Below are 19,431 nucleotides of genomic sequence, written 5' to 3' on the forward strand. Positions count from 1 at the left end.
GTAGTTTGGCATAGTGAGTCACAGAGTAAACCCTTTAGTCCATACATCTTTACTTGCAAGTGTTCATTGCAAAGAATCACTGGTCTGGTTTGAGGCCTCTGGTTCCTGATACACTGTCAATACTGGGCCCTCTCTGAAACTCCTCTTGTTGCCCTGTGTTGAGGAAATCCTACAGTTTTGGGTCTGTAGGACCCGTCCCCTTTAAGTGTACCAACAGATCACAGATAGGGTGAATGTTGGAGTGGGCCAATTTATAACCTGGGTAGTTGCAGGGTTGGTCAGCCCACCAGCTCTCTTTTGTCCTTACCACCAGGGCGAGCTTTTCTGCACTGCCTTGGCTAGTTCACCCTTTGCAGCCGTGAGCATGGGGCAGGGCCAGTTCTCCTACTTTCACATCCTCAGGGGCGGTTCTCCCACACCTACATCTTCAGGGCCAGCTTTACTGTGTTGCCCAGATGTGATGTAGGGCCATTCTCCAGAGTGCTGCAGCTGATGAGAGGCTGAAACAGCTCTCTCTCTCTTATGACCTCAGGGCCAGCTCTCCTATCTGCCTCAGGCATTGATGGGTAGGTGGTGAGAGGTGGAGAGGCATCTTTACCCTACCATGCTGCCACATGACAGATGAGTAATGGGGACAACTCTCCCATGCTCACAACTTCTGGGCTGGCTCACCCACACCTCTGCCAATGGGTTTGGTTCTACTGTGCTGCCCAGGCAAGGCCTAGGGCCTACTATCCAGAGTGTTACAGCTGGCATCACTTAATTTTCAAAAAGATAAATCATACCCAACAACCCCCATCCCATTACTACAACTGCTCCTATGACTCAGTTCTAGCTTGTATGTTTCTTGATTGTATCCTTCTGAATTTATTTGCAGTTCTACTGTGCTTCTCCATATTCATTATAATCTAGTTACAATAAGCACATCCTACCTTTCCGAGAATCAAGTCTGGAAGCCCTGATTTTTTCAGGAATGCAGCAGCATCTGAAGCCAACACCCTTCCAGTGTTGCCTGTATCAACCTGAAAAGACAGAAACAGGAAGCTGACAATAAAACACAAAATCAAAATTATACCACTTCTCCATCTCTCCTCCCTAATTTATGAACTGGAACGAGAATCCTTGTGCTAACAAAAGCCAGGCTTCTGAAGAGCCTTCTAAGACTGTTACCATCCACATAGGAGTCAATTGGTAAAATATGTTTATCATATCTATTATACAAGTAAAAAAGCAAGCTCATGAACACAGATTTTTATGACTGTCATTTAAATGCCAATATAAGAAAAGAGTATTTCCTGGAGATCTTCTGAATAGCTGAGTATGATCTGACTCTTCAAATAAGTTTTAGGTTAACTTCTGCTTTTATATCTACTCTTAGAATTTAATACTTTAAAAAAAATCAAAGCAGTATCAGCTTTAAGTCACAATAAACTTTAAAAAATAAACTTTGGTTTCTATAACACATCAAAGGGACTACATGATTTTGACTGATGGGGACTTATCCTTTAAGACAGAATGAGGTCACAACAAACAAGGAGGAAAATAAAGCTTGTTTTGTAAAGACATCCTAAATTTCTATTTGTAATATGAAAAGTAAATCTTAAAAAGTCATGGTAAAGGAAATATTATAGTAGGATATTCATGAACTAGCTGTGTTTCTAGTTTAAAGACTAAATTTACTGTAAACACGGGAAGTATTCACACAGCCCAGTCCCAGAAAGAAGAAAAGAAAAACCTCTCAAAGGCAAGAACGGGCCAAATCAGTCCCTCAGCAAAAAATAAAGACTTGCCTAATCCTTCAGTTTTGGGGGAAGAAGGAAGTACAGAAGTGTCAGGAAACATGCCTCTAGAATTCTCCAGAACTACTTTTCTTTACCTACTTCCTGACCATGATCACACCCAACATAACCTAAATATCAATGCACTCAAAGTAAACATAGATTGAATTCATTAAGTATTTACATACTGTATCCTAATATGGAATCTTATCTTCCATTTTCGAAGTCACAGTAACAAATTAAAAACATTCATTTACAGCCAGGCATTGGTGGCGCACGCCTTTAATCTGGAGGCTGAGGCAGGCGGATGAGTTCGAGGCCAGCCTGGTCTCTAGAGCGAGTGCCAGGATAGGCTCCAAAGCTACACAGAGAAACTCTGTCTCAAAAAACCAAAAAAAATAAAATAAAATAAGATAAAAAAAAATCCATTTACATTCATCTACAGGCAGTTTCTACAGTCCTCTGATTTCTGCAAAAAAGCTCAGATATAAACTACAACCTAGAATCGATGTCTTCAACAGAACTCTATAGCCTCACAAAGGACTTAATTTCAACACTTATAAAAATATAGACTTCTGGGCTGAGAATATAGCTCAGTGGAAGAGCACTTACTCAGCATGTATGAAGTCTCATGATCAATTTTCAGTACTGTAAAAGGATAATAAAAAGCAGACACAATGGCACATGCCTTTTTAAAAAGTGTGTGTGTAATGTTTTACCTGCAAATAGGTCTGTGTACAATGTATGTGCTCAATGTCCAGAGGCCAGAAGAGGGTACTGGATCCCCTAGAGCTGGAGTTACAGATGGTTTTCAGCCACCACATGGGTGCTAGAAATTAAACCCAGGTTTAATTTCTGGAAAGAGCAGCCTGTGTTCTTAACCACTGAGCCATCTCTTTAGTCCCAGTACATGACTTTAATCCCACCACTTTGGAGGAGGCAAGAGAACTGGGAATTCAAGATACAACCCCATTACACAGCAAGTTTCAAGGCCAGCCTGGGCTGCATAAAATCCTGTCTCAATAGCTGGACATGGTGGTTGTGCAGGCCTTTGATCCCAGTACTACAGAGGCAGAGCAAATGCAGACAGATCTCTGAGTTCAAGGCCAGCTTGGTCTACAAATTGGGTTCCAGAACAGTCAGCCAGGGATACACAGAGAAATCCTGTCTGGGGGTAAAAAGAAAGAAAGAAGTGAGGAAAGGAGGGGAGGGGAGGGGAGGGGAGGTCCCATCTCAAAATGGGGAGAAAAAGACTTCTGGGTAACTAACATTACCTGAAGAACTTACTAGACTATGAACTGAAAGAGGCTTCCAGCCTACTCTCAGTCTGGAAGCTGATCTACTACACCAAAACCAACTCCTGATACAAGATTAGCAGAAAAAGATCACAAAAGACTGAAAATTGTTTAAATTTTAATAGTGCTTATTACTTGGAATGTTATTGGGATTTAATTTTATTTTCCAGGCATTAGAGGTTAAGCTTAAGGGCTCCCTCATGCAAGCACTCTACTATGATGAGTATACACTGAGCTAGATACATTACCCAGCTCTCTATTGGTATTATTTTATTTCATTGTTTAAAAGACCAGGTCTTGCTATGCTGCCCAAGCTAACTCTGAACTACCTGGCTCAAGTGACCCTCCTGCCTCACATTATTTTTTTCTTTCTTTTTCTGTTGTTTTGGGGGTTAGTTGGAGGGGGTTTCTCTTTAAATTAAGAAAAATTTAAAATTATTTCTGTATGTGTGATGGGGGCAGGGGCATGACATGTGTGTATGTGTGTAGAGGTCAGAGGACAACTTTTGAGATTATGTTCTTTCCTCCCACATGAATTTGGGGTATTGAACTCAGGTTATCAGTATATTTTTCTTTCCTTTCTTTCTTTCTTTCTTTCTTTCTTTCTTTCTTTCTTTCTTTCTTTCTTTCTTTCTTTCTCTTTCTTTTTGCTTCAAGAGTCAAGGCCTCATGTTTAAGACTGGCCTTAAACTCCTGACCCCACTTCCCAAATGCTGAAATCACAGTTTCACCAACATGAACAACTCTTTTTTTACAGACAGAGTCTCACTGTGTAACCCAGACTAGCATCAAATTAATCTAGAGTGGTGAGATTACAGACATGGTACCCTATGGTTTAAGCTCCATCCTTTTATTGAGACAGTGTTTCATGGATGTAGCCCAGGGTATGCATCAAACTCTAATGTAACTGAAGATGACCCTGAAATGATCCTCCCGCCTAGTGCAAACCTCCCAAGTTCTAGGATCACAGGTGTGTACTATTATAACTGCCCAGGAAAACCTTAAGGATGTCTTTCACTCACCCTCACTTCATATCCCAATGCTTGGGACAGAACCCAGGGCTTTGTGCATGTTAAACAAGCCGTCTACCAGTAAGGTACACCCCCAGTTCCAAATGTGAAAAAAAAAATACTTTCTTTTTCTTCTTAAGCTAACTCAATACTGAATTAGTAGGCCCCACTATTGTAACCTGAATAAAAACACTTTCCAACAGGACCTGATTTCTTTGATCCATCAGAATACCAAAACAATAGCTTTTATTGAAAGACTACTTTTTTATGACAATATCAAAAATTCAACAATTTCTTTGGCTTTTTTAAAGCCATGTATGTAATCATGTATACAATACATGATTAAGAACATATTTAAGAACAATTCTCTTATTCTGATAGAACAAGCTATCTGGGTGGGGGAAAAGAGAGATACGGCTCTGTCAGTAAAGCACATATCTTACAAGCATTAGGACCTGAATTTGGAACCCCACCCAGCCCCAGTTTAGATGCCCAGAATGCTTTAAAGCATGAGGACTTGAGTTTGGATCCCCAGAACTCAAGTAAAGGATTGGGTAAGGTGAGTAACCTACAATTTCCAGCAATGGTGAAATGATTCAGAAGCAGGTAGATCCCAGGAGCTCAATAGCCAGCTAGCTTAGACTATTTAGCTTAGGTGAGCAGGAGAGATCTTGTCTTAAACAAAAGGTGGAGGGCACCTGAGTAAAGACAGTTTAACTTCCATATGCACATGCACTGGAGAGCGCGCACGCGCGCGCGCGCACACACGCACGCACGCACGCACGCACGCACGCACGCACCAGTGCACACACACACACACAAAGAAAAATGGCCTACTATCCGGTTTTATAAAGTCCCACCATCACAGGTAGTAAAGCAAGGGCTTTAGCTAAGAACTTTAATGTATCTGGGGAAAACTCAATACACACACACACACACACACACACACACACACACACACACACACACACACACACACCTGGGAAATATGGTGGAAAAAATTTCCAAGGTTTAGATCCTAGCCTAAAGCCAGAAGAACAAGTAAGAAAAGTTTAAGAGGTCAATCAAAAGCCAGGCATAAAGCCATGTACAGTGGTAAGCACCTGTAACCCTAGCACTTAGGAGGTACAGGTAGGAGGATCAACAGATCATGGCCAGCTTCTGCTACACAGCAAGTTTGGGGCCAGCTTAGGCTACAATGACACCTTGTCCCTACCCCATCCAAAAAAGATTACAGGCATGGTGGTACATGCCTACAATGCCAGCACAGGGGAGGCTGAGGAAGGGGGATTAAGTTTAAGGAAAGACTAGCTACACAGCAAGACCCTGTCTCTAAGACAAAACAAAAAAATATAAACAACACTGGCATGGTTGCTCATAACAATAACCTCAGAACTTGAGAAGCAAAGGCAAGAGGATCGGAAGATCAAAGCTATTCGAAACTACAATATGAGTTTGAGTCCAGCCTGAGAGCTCATCTCAGAAAGACAAATTAAAAAAAAAAAAAAAAAAAAAAAACAGAACAAAACAAAGCATAAAAGCAAATTAAGCATGATTACTAACTAACTATATAACTAACCCCAGCTACTTATGAGGGTGAGACAGGAGGATGGTTTGAGCCCTGAAGTCCAAGACCAGCTTGAGCAACATAGGTTCTTAAGAATCACACTCTTCAGAAGTATGTATACAATTTAAAATTAAAAATATAATCAGACTCTACAAATTAAGAATTAGAGCTGCTATAAGTCCTAGACTTCCAAGTCAAAACCAAAGGGATCTCTATATTGACTAATTGGTATTTGCTAAAATAATGTAGACAGCCAAGCCAAATGAAACCAGCCTCTTCTATAATTATGCAAATTTTCTATGAAAACAATCGAATATACAGAAGTGAAACTGGGCATGGTAGCAAACACTTGCAATCCCAACACTTGGAAGGAAGAGGCAGAAATGATTGGAAGTTCAAGGTCATATTCTACTACTTAGTGAGTTCAAGGCCAGCCTAGGGTGCATGAAATTGTTTCAAGAAATAAATGAGAAACTGAAACCATCTAGAAAATCAGGACATTATCTGATCTAAAATATGTATTCCTGATTAGCTTTTTAATGAGGCTTTTAAACTCTGTCGAATGAGAAGTTATAGAATACTATTAGCAATGCAAATGATTCCTGTGCACACAAATGCAAATCAATTTTTTCTGAGTATGAATCACTACAATTCATATTCTCATTTTCATTTTCAATATTTTTTGAGGTTGGTTCTATCACAAAGCTCACAATGGCCTCAAACTCATTATGTAACCCAGGATGATCTTGAACTCTTGATCCTCTTGCTTCTTCTACTAAGTGCTAGGATTAACAAATATTAACACACCTGGTTTTTGTATTCTTAATTTTATATCTGAATGTTTCCCTGACTAATTAACAAAATTCTTGATACATGTTTTGTTTGTTTGTTTGTTTGGTTCTTTGGTGCTGGAAATTAAACCTAGGGCCTTGTGTGTGATGAACATGTAATCTACCAAAGAGTTACACCCTCAGCCCCATACTGTGTATGCAAGCCATACACAGTTTTCAGTCTATAAAACAACCCAAGGCACCGGGCAGTGGTGGTGCATGCCTTTAACACCAGCAGTTGGGAGGCAGAAGCAGGAGGTTCTCTATGAGTCTAAGGCCAGCCTGGTCTACAGAGTGAGTTCCAGGACAGCCTCCAAAGCTACAGAGAAACACTATTTTTTTTTGGGGGGGGGGGAACAAGGACGCGCAACCCAAGGCAGGTGTAACAATACACACCAAAATCTCAGTACTAGAGGCTGAGGCAGGAGGATTCTCACACAACACAAAAATGGACTACAAAGTGAATGCCAGGCCAGTCAGACATGGAATAAGAACCAAACCACCAAATAAATAAGCAAACAAATGACACATCAAAGAAATTTCTGTTTGGCTTATACATTAATTTGGATTTTTATATCTGAATGAATATACTATTCTATAGATTTTAAATATATATTTAGGGTAATTAAATTCTCTTTCATTTTTCTGAGAGCTAATAGCTAGTGTTTGGCATGTGCCTGTAACCTCAGCACTCAGGAGATTGAGGTAGGATTATGTACTAAAAGGCCAGCAGAGACTACCTAGCAGGACCCTCTCAAAACAAAATAAAAACATCGATTACTCAAAGTTTAGGCTAAAGTCCAAAAAGTTAAATCATGACACATCAAGCTAATCTAGTGATTGCTCATCTACATGCATATAATCAACAACTGATAGCATATTTTATGTTTAGTTCAGAATATAAAAATAATAAAATCTTACCTGTCTATAGTATTTTTCATATACAGGATTTCCACTTGACAACTAAAATAAACAATAAATAGCAATTACATTTTATTCAATAATTCCTTGTGATACATTCAGGATTCATCCAAAAGATATTTGAGAAACAAAGACAAAAAAGATAAAAACATCCTTTATCTCAGGAAGATTTTTTTTTCTTCTTTGAGGACAAGGAGGAGAATGAATAAACACAGTCACAAGAATTAGAAAAATTCAGGAAAACAAGAATCGAAGGTTTTTGTTCATGCATAATTCCACCCAGAAACCCAATCCATAACAGAAGTCAGTTTAAAGCTTTCTTCAAGATGTTCATCCTTTAACCAAGCAACCACAGTATTTAAAAATCAATTCAAAATCTACTTCAATAAAGGAATAGTGATATAGTGCAATAGGAAAGCATTTGCCTGGTATGTAAAAAGGCGCAATTGTGACCACAGCACCACAACAAACAACCTGGGCTACACAAACTGGTGTAATGATGATGATCTGATGTCATCAGATTTGAATTGCTTATATGCAGGCAGTGCCACTCATTTCACACTCAGTTCAAAGGGTGCCTTGTTCAACTGATGAACATAATAGCTCATCTGAAAGGCTGCTTAGGAATATTAATGCTCAAAAGATCAGGTTTGCCGGTAGAGGAATATGGAAGGATGTTCAGGACAAAGAAAGGCATCTAAGAAGATTTAAAGGATGACTAGAAAACAGGCACTTATAAAATTATGGAAAGAAGAAAAGAGGGTGAATCTACTTAGAGATAGCATGCATTTAACAAAGTTCAGCTACATCTGTACAAACTAGGAAGAAATATGGACATGGTGGCACATGCCCGTGTACCTAGCTGTGGCCAGTCTGACCTATATAGCATGACCATCTCTCTCTCTCTCTCTCTCTCTCTCTCTCTCTCTCTCACACACACACACACACACACACACACACACACACACACACACACACACACACCGAGTAATGAACAAGAAATAACAATATAACATTGTTGGGGAATATTTTATAAAGTGTGTGACTTTTGTTTATTCTGTATTTGTCTAACTGTGTGAAGCTGTGTTACTCTGCTTGTCTAAAATACCTGGTGGTCCTAATAAAGAGCTGAATAGCCAATATCAAGGCAGGAGCAAGAAGAGGCAGGGCTGGCAGGCACAGTAAAAGCAGAAGGAGAAATGAGGAGCAAGGAGCAGCAAGAAAACAAGGAGAGGATGACATCGGGGCCAGCCACCCAGCCTGCCCAGAGTAAGAAAGAAAGTAAAATATATAGAAATAAGAAAGATAAAAGCCCAGAGAGAAAAGGAAGATGGGCTAACTTAATTAAAGCTGTCAAGAAACAAGCCAAGCTAAGGCTGGGCATTCATAACTAAGAATAAGCTTCGGTGAGTGAGTTATTTGGGTGCTGGGTAACAGGCTCCTCAAAAGGCCAAAAATCCAAAAGAGTAAAACATTTTGCAACAAAACATCTTTGTAGAGGACAATTTATAAAGGGGCCCCATCTATCTACCATAGCAGACATGGTCTAAGTTAAAGAAACAAGGATACAAAGGGAGACAAATTCAAGAATGATTATTTGTGCATGCATGTGCTTGTGAAAAGATAGAAGAACATAGAAAGTAACGTAGGGCCTAATTTTAAATGATCCAGTTGAAGATCTGAATGTAGGTGAAGACAGAAAAGGAGGCTATCCTGGAAGTCTCTCTGTAGACTAGGCTGGCCTCAAACTCAAGAGATCCACCAACCTCTGTCTCCCGAGTACTGGGATTAAAGGCATGCACCACTAATTTCAGAGGCCACTTGTCAGAGAATCAGAATACACACTTCAGTTTTTCCTACTCCAAGCATCACGGTGCTTCTTAATATGTTCCTGGATGTGTCCAGCAGAGTCTTGATTCAGTTTGTTGTACTAGCAGCTCATTCAGCTCATTACTATTTGTCTCAGATTTCTCATTTAATGAACTATTATTCATCATTACACTGAAATACATTCATGTAAACCAGAGTGAACTTAGAATATTTTCACTATATACTAACTCCTAGCTAGTAGGGCTTAAGTATTTAACAACTTAAACAACTGACAACATTTCAAAGACAAATGATAATTCCATTTTGCTGTCCTGACTCTTTACAGATTCAGAAGACACTTTCCTTTCAAGGAAAACAAACATTGATGATGAGATGGCTTGCTGCCAAGCCAGACAACCTGAGCTGGACCCCAGGATCCACATGCTGGAGGAAGAGAACTGACTTCTGAAACCAATTGTCCTCTGACTCCACACATGCACATACCCCAATCCATAAATAATTATCTTTAAATTTTTAAAGGAAAACCAAGCAGAGTCTCCTTGAAAAATATATCCCCAGACACAAGAAACATGGGTAATGTCTTCCTTGATGTCTTGTAAATAGAAGTATTTAGAGTTATGCTGTTAGCTATTAGGTGGAGCAGCTAGAGAAACAGTGACACACAAGATGCACCTGGCTACCAGCTACTTAATCAGTGGGAAAACAGTTTATATATGTGCAGAGTCAACAGTCTTAAAATCTAGCACTTGCATAGTTGTAATAGTTGTAACCACCTGTTATAACATTGGTTGGTAACCATTTTGTTGTTGTTGTTGTTGTTGTTGTTATCTAATAAGCCCTTTTAGGAGCAATGAGCTAAAAAAGAAAACGCTGTTTAACACAGAACTACATACTTTATTTTCATTTCTCCTGAAAATGGATGGGCAGATAACTTAACCAGAAACCTTCAAGGATCCTGATCGTGGAAGTTTCAGTGTCACAGTTAATGAACTAGCTGTGAATGACAGAGAGAGAGAGAGAGAGAGAGAGAGAGAGAGAGAGAGAGAGAGAGAGAGAGAGAGAAAGACTGAATGGAACTATTTTACTCATCTGTCAATACAATGAAAAGTATGTAAGTGTATATATGTGTATATATGAGAAAACATCTGTGTTAACGGATTAGAAATGTTAACATTGTTAAGATAGCAAAACTCTTCAGACTCATCTACACATTCTATGCAATTCCTAGGAGAAGAAGACATCAACATTTTGTAGAAACTAACAAGCTGACTCTATCTAAAGTTCATACAGAGTTTCAATGAATTCAGAATAGCCAAAATATTTCTGAATAGGGGAAAAGCAAAGTTAGATGTCCAACACATTCAATTCCAAAATTTACTATAAAGCTATTATTTGTCAAGGCAACAATTCTCTGCACATGGAAGGATAAACAGATGAATAGAACAGAATTATGAATTCAGAATAAAGCCACTCCTTTATGGTTAATTGACTTTTGACAATAGCATCAAGATTATTTGACAAATGGTGCTGGGATACTGTACCACAAGCAAAAGATACTAACAAGCAAAAGAATGAAATTGGATCCTCACATCCTATATAAAAATTAACTCAAGCCAGGTAGTGGTGCGTGTCTTTATTCCCAGCACTGGGAAGGCAGAGGCAGTGGATCTTGTGAGTTTGAGGCCAGTCTGGTCCACAGAGTGAGCTCCAGGACAGGATACATAGCTACTGAGAAACACTGTCTCAAACAAACAAAAACAAAACTCAAAGGACCAGTGGGAAATAGTGATAGTCCCTAAACCTAACAACTTGAGTTCAATCCCTAGAATCCATATGACAGAAAAAGAAAACCTACTCCCACAAGTTGTCCTTTGACTAACATCTATACACACACAAATAAATGTTAAAAAAACAGCCTTTTAAAATTAGCTAAAAATGCATCAATCGAGAAATTATATAAGACTGAAACTCTTCAAACAAACAAATCCTCTTGGCCAGGTGTGGTGGCTTGTGCCTTTAATTCCAACAGAGGGATCTCTGTGAATCTGAGGCCAGCCTAGTCTACATAGTTACTGAGTTCCAGGTCAGCCTGAGGTAAAACCTATCTTTAAAAAAAAAAAAAAAAAAAAAGTATGTTGGGGATGAACCTTTCTAATCTCAGATCTGGCAGATGAATCTTAGACTTCACAAGGACAAGCAGAAAAGGAATGTGGTACACACCTGTAATGCTAGCTGGCCCTTAGGAGCTAAGGGGGAATCACAATATCAGGAGTTTAAGGTCATCCTCAGCTATAAAGCAAGTTCAAGACCAGCCTGGGCTACAAAAGGCCTTGCTTGTTTCTAAAAAAGAAAAGTAATGTGACTGTCTCAGGGTTTCTTATTGCTGTGAAGAGACACCATGACGACAACAACTCATAAACACTTACTAGAGGTGGCTGACTTAGTTTCAGTTGATTGTCATCAGGATGGGGACCATGGTGTCATACAGGCAGATGTATAATGCTGCAGCTCAGAGTCCTACACCTTGACTCAGAGGCAACAGGAAGTCTACTGATATACTGGGAGGTAACCCTGAGCACATGAAACCTCAAAGCCTGCATCCACATTGACACACTTTATCCCAATAAGGCCACCCCTCCCAATAAGGCCACCCCTCCCAATAAGGCCACCCCTCCCAATAAGGCCACCCCTTTGGGGGCCATTTTCTTTCAAGCCACCACAGTGACTAATTTCGGCACTTAGCATGGATCATGCTGAGGCAGGAGGATAGTGATTTTGATGTTTTTAATCCACAATTTCAAATACACACACCCTTTTAAGACCATCTCAAAAACAACAAAGTTTTTTAACTTTTTATTTTTTGGGTTTTCAAGACAGGGTTTCTCTGTGTTGCCCTGGCTGTCCTGGAACTTACTCTGTAGACCAGTCTGGCCTCAAACTCACAGATGTGAAGTTTTTATTATAAGGAATTGGGGGAAAGGCCTACAAAAAACAAGTCTTGACCAACTTAATCCATGAATATTTGATACTGTTAAAATTCATGTGTTAAGGAAAAATTAGTCATGAAAGCAGTGAGGATATAAAAGAGAAAAAGTGCCAAGCACAAAGACATACCAGGACATTTCAATAATGTATGGCGCAAAGCAGAATCAACAGAATCAGTTTTAAACTGTTCTAAAGTACCAGATGGTACAGAATCCACCCACAAGACCATGGATAAAAGTATGCCAAGGGGAAAAACAAAGAACAGAATGTAGAGAACAGACTAAGAACCAGAGCAACATGGACTACAGAGAAGATACAAACAAATTATTTCAGCCTTCCTCACACTAAATTTAATGCCAATTCCTAATGATAACTAAACTTTAGTAAACTATAAATGGCCTTTGTAACAAAAATAAATACGCTCAACTTAAATCCTTTTAATCAGACTGTGTATGGTGGTGCATACCTAGGCTGGGTATAAGAAGATCAAGATTTCAAGTCAAGTCTGGGATAAAAAATAATAGCAGAGAAACTGTGGACATGTTCATCTTTTTGCTATTTTTCTGTATGTTTTAATTTTCTTTAATGAGTCAAGTAGTCATTTCTCTCCCCAACCCCACAGCCTAAATTCCTCCTCCTACTTACTCTCCCTATCCAGAAGTCCCACCTAATCTCCTCCCTCACTATTATTGACTATTCAGCTTTTTATTAGATTAATCAGGTGCCTTACGCAGGCAAGATAAAAAAGTAACATCTTTATACATAATATAACAAGTGCAACACATCTTTATATAGTTAAACAAATATTCTCCAACATAAACAAATGCAACACTCCTTCACATGGTTAAACACTCTACAACAAACAACAACCACTATCAATTAAACAAAACACTCCAGTTTATCCTTAGCCTCAAAATGAGTTCAAAAACAGCCCCAACCTTTCATTTGAAAGCATTACTTATATAATAAAGGCAAATCAATTCTACCTGGCTCCTATTTTTTTGTACAAAAGTCTCAAAGTTCACATTTATGTAACAAAATCACAGAGCACTAGGAAAGATACCTTAGACAAAAAACTACAGGAAGTCTAAACAACAAACTTACAGCTACATGTATTGTAATGGCTCTCTCCTACACACAGGGTTTCTCTATGTGTAGCCCTGGCTGTCCTCAAACTCACAAAGATCCACCTGCCTCTGCCTCCTGAGTGTTAGGATTAAAGGTGTGTGCCACCACTGCCCAATTATGATGGCTATTCTTGGTTGTCAACTTGACTATATCTAGAATTAAAACCCCAATGACTGAGCACACCTGTGAGGAATTTTTTTTCTTAATTTAGTCACTTGAAGTAGGAAGGCCCCCTTATAATCCAGATCTTTTGTGGTGGGAAGATGCACCTTTAATCTGGACCACACCTTCTGCTGGCAACCAATATAAAGGATATGGAAGAAGGAAGCTGGCTCTCTCTTAGCCTGCTTGCTATTTACTCTCGACAGCCAAGTCCAATCCTTCACTGGCATTACAGCCTACTTCTTTGGGGTTCCAGCACATACTGAAGACCAGCTGAGACACCATTGGTAGACAGCTATTGTTTAATTTGGTGGACCACAGTCTATAATCCGCTCTAATAAATCCTGTCTCTGTCTCTCTCTCTGTCTCTCCGTCTCTCTCCCTCTCTCTCTCTCTCTCTCTCTGTGTGCGTGCGCGTGCGTGTGTTCGTGTTCGTGTTCTCCACCTTCCTAATGCTGAGACCCTTTAATACAGTTCCTCATGTTATGGTGAACCCAACCACTGAATTATTTTATTGTTACTTCATAAGTATAATTTTGTTACTGTTATGAATCATAATGCAAATATATGATATGCAGGATATCTAATATGGGACCCCCCCAAAGGTGTTGCAACCCAAAGGTTGAGAAGCGCTGATCTAGAGAACCCACTAATACATTTATGTTATATCTTTTTTTCATTTATCAGTTCATTTTGTAGTCACAACATGCCTAAATGATGGACAGTTTATTTCTACTACACAAATAAACAACTGAGCTAGAGATTAAACAGAATGCCCAAGATCAAAGAGCTGTTCAGGGGCAGAGCAGAAACACTTTAGTATCTCTGAGTGTGATGGTGCATGCCTTTAATCTCAGCACTCAAGAGACAGAGCAGGGAAATCTCTGTGAGTCTACATAGAGGAGGTTTCAAAAGTCTCAAAAAAACAAAAACAAAAATATCTATATTTAGGGCTAGAGAGATGGCTCAGCAGTGAAGAGCACTTCTTGCTCTTATAGAGGACCCAGATTCAGTTCCCAACACCCACATGGTAGTTCACAACCATCTGTAACTTCAGTTCTAGGGAATCTGACACCTTCATCTGATCTCTATGGGAATAGGGTACAAAAAACATGTGCATACATGAGCACGCTTGAGCACGCGCGCGCGCACACACACACACACACACACACACACACACACACACACAGTGTACATATGTACATGTAGGGAGCAAAAAACACTCAGACACCCATTTTTAAATATATATATATATGTAGCCGGGCATTGGTGGCACACGCCTTTAATCCCAGCACTCAGGAGGCAGAGGCAGGCAGATCTCTGTTCTTGAGACCAGCCTGGTCTACAAGAGCTAGTTCCAGGACAGCCTCCAAAGCCACAGAGAAACCCTGTCTCGAGAACCAATATAATATATATATATATATATATATATATATATATATATATAATATAATTATATTAATTATATTATATATAATTATATTAATATATAATATTAATATTAGATAGATTGATTTGGGTTGGAGATAAAGTTCAATGGTACAGTACTTCCCTAGCACACATAGGCCTTGGGTTCAATATTCAGTAATGAAGGAAAAAAAATCTAGATCTGGCAAAAAGCTCTGAGAGAAAGGCTATGAATTCTAAACACACAAATCTTAAAGTTTACCAATATTAATAATTCCAACCTTACTCATAATTTAAAAAAATGACAAACTGAAATGGTGAAATCTAACTTTTATGTCAAACTGACACTGATCAAAAAGTCTCATATACATATACTGTATTGATGAAACTATGGAAGAAATGACATTCTTAAATGTGTTAGCAATATATAGCATAAATATACCCTTTGACGGAGGGAGAGATTACTTGGTGTTAAGAGAATTTGTTGCATTAGACCAAAGTTTGATTTCCTAACACCCACATGGCAGCTCACAACTATTGATAACTCCAGTTCCAGAGGATCTGATGCCCTCTTTTGACCTCCACAGGCACTAGGCATACACAAGGTGCACATTCACACATGCAAGTAAAACACTCATATATATAAAGTAAATCTATAAATAATTTAAACCATTTGGCCTAATAATTGCATCCACCAAAAACTAACCCATGCAGCTAAGGCACAAGAATATGTAAAGTATTTGCTGCAATGCTACTAATAACAAAAGACTAAAACAACAGAAATGTTCATCATTAGGTTGACTAAGTTAATTTAACTGAGAATATTCACACACAGGACTACCCAGAAATGTTTTAAATATGCAGTAACACAGAACTTCCTGTATCAGATAAACTAAAATTAATAGAAAAGTTTTAAAATAGCAGTGTATCAAAATATTTTTAAAAGAATACAATGAAAGATCATTATAGAAAATACACAAAAACAAGCAAGAATAACTGACTCTGGGAAATGAATGAAGGGCCTAGAACAGGTAGTAAACTAGAATTAATTGTATTTTTTTTTCAGACCTAAATTCATGTTCCCTTTTATTTCTGAAGATAAAATAAACTTACATCCCACATTATGAGCCTCAGTATCCTCCAATTTGAAGTGATGATAATAATAGCCTGGTTCATTGGTTATTAAAAGATCAAATGAAAGAGCATAAAAAAACTTGTAAATTATAAAGCAGAACACAAAATTATAAATTACTCTTCTAGCTGAATTCTCCAAACCAATTATAGTAATTATTATCATCATCATTCCTCTGATCAATTTCTCCAAACACAAAGATTAAACTATCTGAAATTAAATCCACCATACATGAAAGTGTATGCCTAGTACATGCAAGGCCCTGAGCTGGATCCTTAGTAATATACACAAACATAACTGGGTAAACTAAATTAATTTAATTTAAAAATTTTTTAAAGAAATCTAAAGACAGAGGGTGTGGTTCAGTATTAGAGCACTTGTCTAGAATGCTCTGGCACTGGGTTTAATCTCCAGCATTTAAAAAGAAATTTAATTCTATACTAAAGATACCGGGGATGTGATGCAGTTGGTAGTGTGTATCCATTATGGCATAAAAACAGGTGCAGTAGCACAAGAACCCACAACTGAGGTGGAGAGATGAGGACCAGAAGTTCAAGGTTACCCTCAGCTACATCATAAGTTTTGGGTCAACATGGAATAAAACAAGGGCCAGCAGGAGGATGGAGAGAGAAGGTAAGAAAACAAATCTAAGTGTAGATGCAATCGTAGAATATAATTTTACTCTGTTATTGATGTCAATTTAGAGGAGTAAATTTTCAAAAATGTCATGTACAAATGATAAATCAGTTGCTAACTGAAGGAATACATGCTCACTATTAAAGGTGAGATAATTAAAAGCTATAATGCTATTATAAAATCTTAAGTGTTTTTCCTCCAGCCTTTTTCTGTATGTTTAACTGAAGTCATTTTTCTGAATTTAATTTTCCACTTATGTTTCCAAATTATAAAGTTTTTCAAACTATTTAAGGCTTCTAATCATTAAGATAACTTATTTTTTCTTAATTATTACCACTGTGTCAGCACACATGCCATTGCACAGATGTAGAAGTCAGAACACAATTTGCAGCAGTCAGTCTCTCCTTCCACCATGTGGGTCCTGAGAATCAAACCCAAGATTATCAAGCTTGATAGCAAAGGCCTTTACCTACACTGAACCATCCCACTTGCCCCTAAAGATAATTGTTAATGAAGGCACATCTTGTTAGTGAGAATTAAAATGCTTTAAAATGAAATTCTTCATATGGGGTTTATCTAATTAACATTTCCTTTTCTTTTATTACTTTCTACTAATTCTCAAAAAAATCAGGATCTCTGAAAAGCTATTTTTCTGTTTGTTTCTAGAGTTACACTTTTATTAAACCCCAAATTCACAAAGAAGTTTTTGTATTTCTTTGGAATGCAAGTAAAATGTCCTAATGAACATTTAAAACGAGGCAACTGGAAACAGTACATGAGCCTGTTACTAACATTAGCTTGTAAACAAATGAAAATAAAGGAATGCACTCTTAATTGTCCCTGAGAGACTACTGGACAATTCCAATTGCTCCTAATTAACTGTAACTAAACCAATCCTTCCCAAGTGAAGAACATGCTGAATTATTTTGACTAGATGACTCTCAAGTAAGCAGGAATTCCTGAGTATACTAAATATACTCGATATAGAAAGTATAATAAGTAAAAAAGAGGAAAACATCATAATCACTGTGTCTTTTCCATAATAGAAACTCCAATCTATCATGTTGAGTAAAATATTCCTTTTCTGATTGTGGAAACAGGTTGTAAATTTCAAACTCTATCCTGTATTTATTGTCATAATTGTTAAATTAAAGCAATAAATTTAAGTTTACTAGTACCTGTACTGGTTTTGTTTTCAACTCTATAGGGTTTTTGTGCAGCCCGGCTGTCCTGGAACTTGCTCTGTAGACCAGGCTGGCCTCAAAAATCACAAAGATCTGCCATGCTTCTGACTCAAAAGTGCTGGGATTAAAGACATGTGCCACTACCACCCAGCTACACATTCTGTTTTATGGAATTAAAAATAAACTCAAAATGACACACACCTGTAATATCAGCAGGAGACTGACACAGGAACTCCAAGACCACCTTGGACTACAAAGAATGATCAAATCTCAAAACAAATAAATAGATAAGTCTCCAAAATTGAAGTTATAGGACATATTCCCCTCCAATTTCCAAATTTTCTATAACAAAATTGTATCATTCTTAAACAATAAGGATAAAACTGCATATCCCAGTATTCTAAAAGCTGAAGCAGGAAAACCGCAAATTCCAGGTCAGTCTAGAAAACGAAAGGAAACCCTTTCTCAAATAAACAAAACATTCCTATACTACTTATTGCATTTGGGACTTATGGGTTTGATTATGGATTTTTGTTGTTTGTTTGCGGTTTGGGCTTGAGACAAAGTTTTTCATAAAACACAGACTAACTATGAACTTGCCAGGTAACCAAGAATGACCCTGAAATCCTGATCATACTTCTGCCACTAAACTCAGCACTTAAAATTACAAATGTACTGATGGAGAGAGTTATTGGCTGTTCTTCCAGAGGTCCTGAGTTCAATTTCCAGCAACCATATGGTGCCCTCTTCTGGCCTGGAGGCAGACAAAGGCAGAACACTGTATATATATTAAATAAATAAAACTTAAAAAAAAATTACAGATGTACATCCACACACTCAGTCTTCGTTTTGTTTCATTTTTTAAAATAGCATCTCACTATGCTTCTAAGCCTGGCCTAGAATTTATTATGTAGCCAAGGCTAGTCTCAAACACATGATTCTCCAGTCTTAGCCTGCCAGAGTACTTACTGGTTTTAGGTCATACAGTAGGTTTTTGATTTGTTTGTTGTTTTAAGCAACAATTTACAAGTTGTTCTGGTTTAAAGTGCTTGCTGCAAGCCCCAGGACCTGAATTTGATCCCTAGAACCATGTACCAGGAGAGAACCAATTCCTAAAAAGTTGAAATACACAGGTATCAAGCTTGAACACATAGAAAATAAATACTTTTTTAAAAAAATTATTATAAAAATTAAATCTTGGCTGGACATGGAATCACACACCTTTATTAATCCCTGTACACAGGAGGCAGAGACAGGAGAATCTCTCTAAACTGAAGGCCATCTTGGCCTACAGGGTAAGCTCAGGGCCCTCTAGTACTTTCCAGTCAGAACCTGTGAAACACACAAACAATGGGAATAAAGGCTGGACCATGAGTTTAGCTCAGTGATAGAACACTGGACCCAAGCACACACAGAATCCTACACCCACTTCAAGTAAATCTTTATATACTAAGAAAACATTTTTTTGTTTGTTTGTTTTGGTTTTGGTTTTTCGAGACAGGGTTTCTCTGTGTAGCTTTGGAGCCTATCCTGGCACTCGCTCTGGAGACCAGGCTGGCCTGGAAC

The 19,431-nt window shown here is 38.2% G+C and overlaps 1 protein-coding gene across 2 annotated transcripts in view; it reads right to left on the reverse strand.

The window, feature by feature from the left end:
* Positions 1-19,431, reverse strand: part of Eps15 (epidermal growth factor receptor pathway substrate 15) — a 92,761-nt gene that overhangs the window by 66,050 nt on the left and 7,280 nt on the right. For both annotated transcript variants that reach the window (XM_027402447.2, XM_027402448.2), the window contains exons 2-3: positions 7,402-7,443; positions 933-1,022 (exon numbers count right to left, since the gene is read on the reverse strand). In XM_027402447.2, the coding sequence (XP_027258248.1) occupies positions 933-1,022; positions 7,402-7,443 (132 nt within the window). The remainder of the gene's footprint in view (positions 1-932; positions 1,023-7,401; positions 7,444-19,431) is intronic.

Source organism: Cricetulus griseus, chromosome 2 (genome assembly GCF_003668045.3).
Source record: "Cricetulus griseus strain 17A/GY chromosome 2, alternate assembly CriGri-PICRH-1.0, whole genome shotgun sequence".
Taxonomy (NCBI): domain Eukaryota; kingdom Metazoa; phylum Chordata; class Mammalia; order Rodentia; family Cricetidae; genus Cricetulus; species Cricetulus griseus.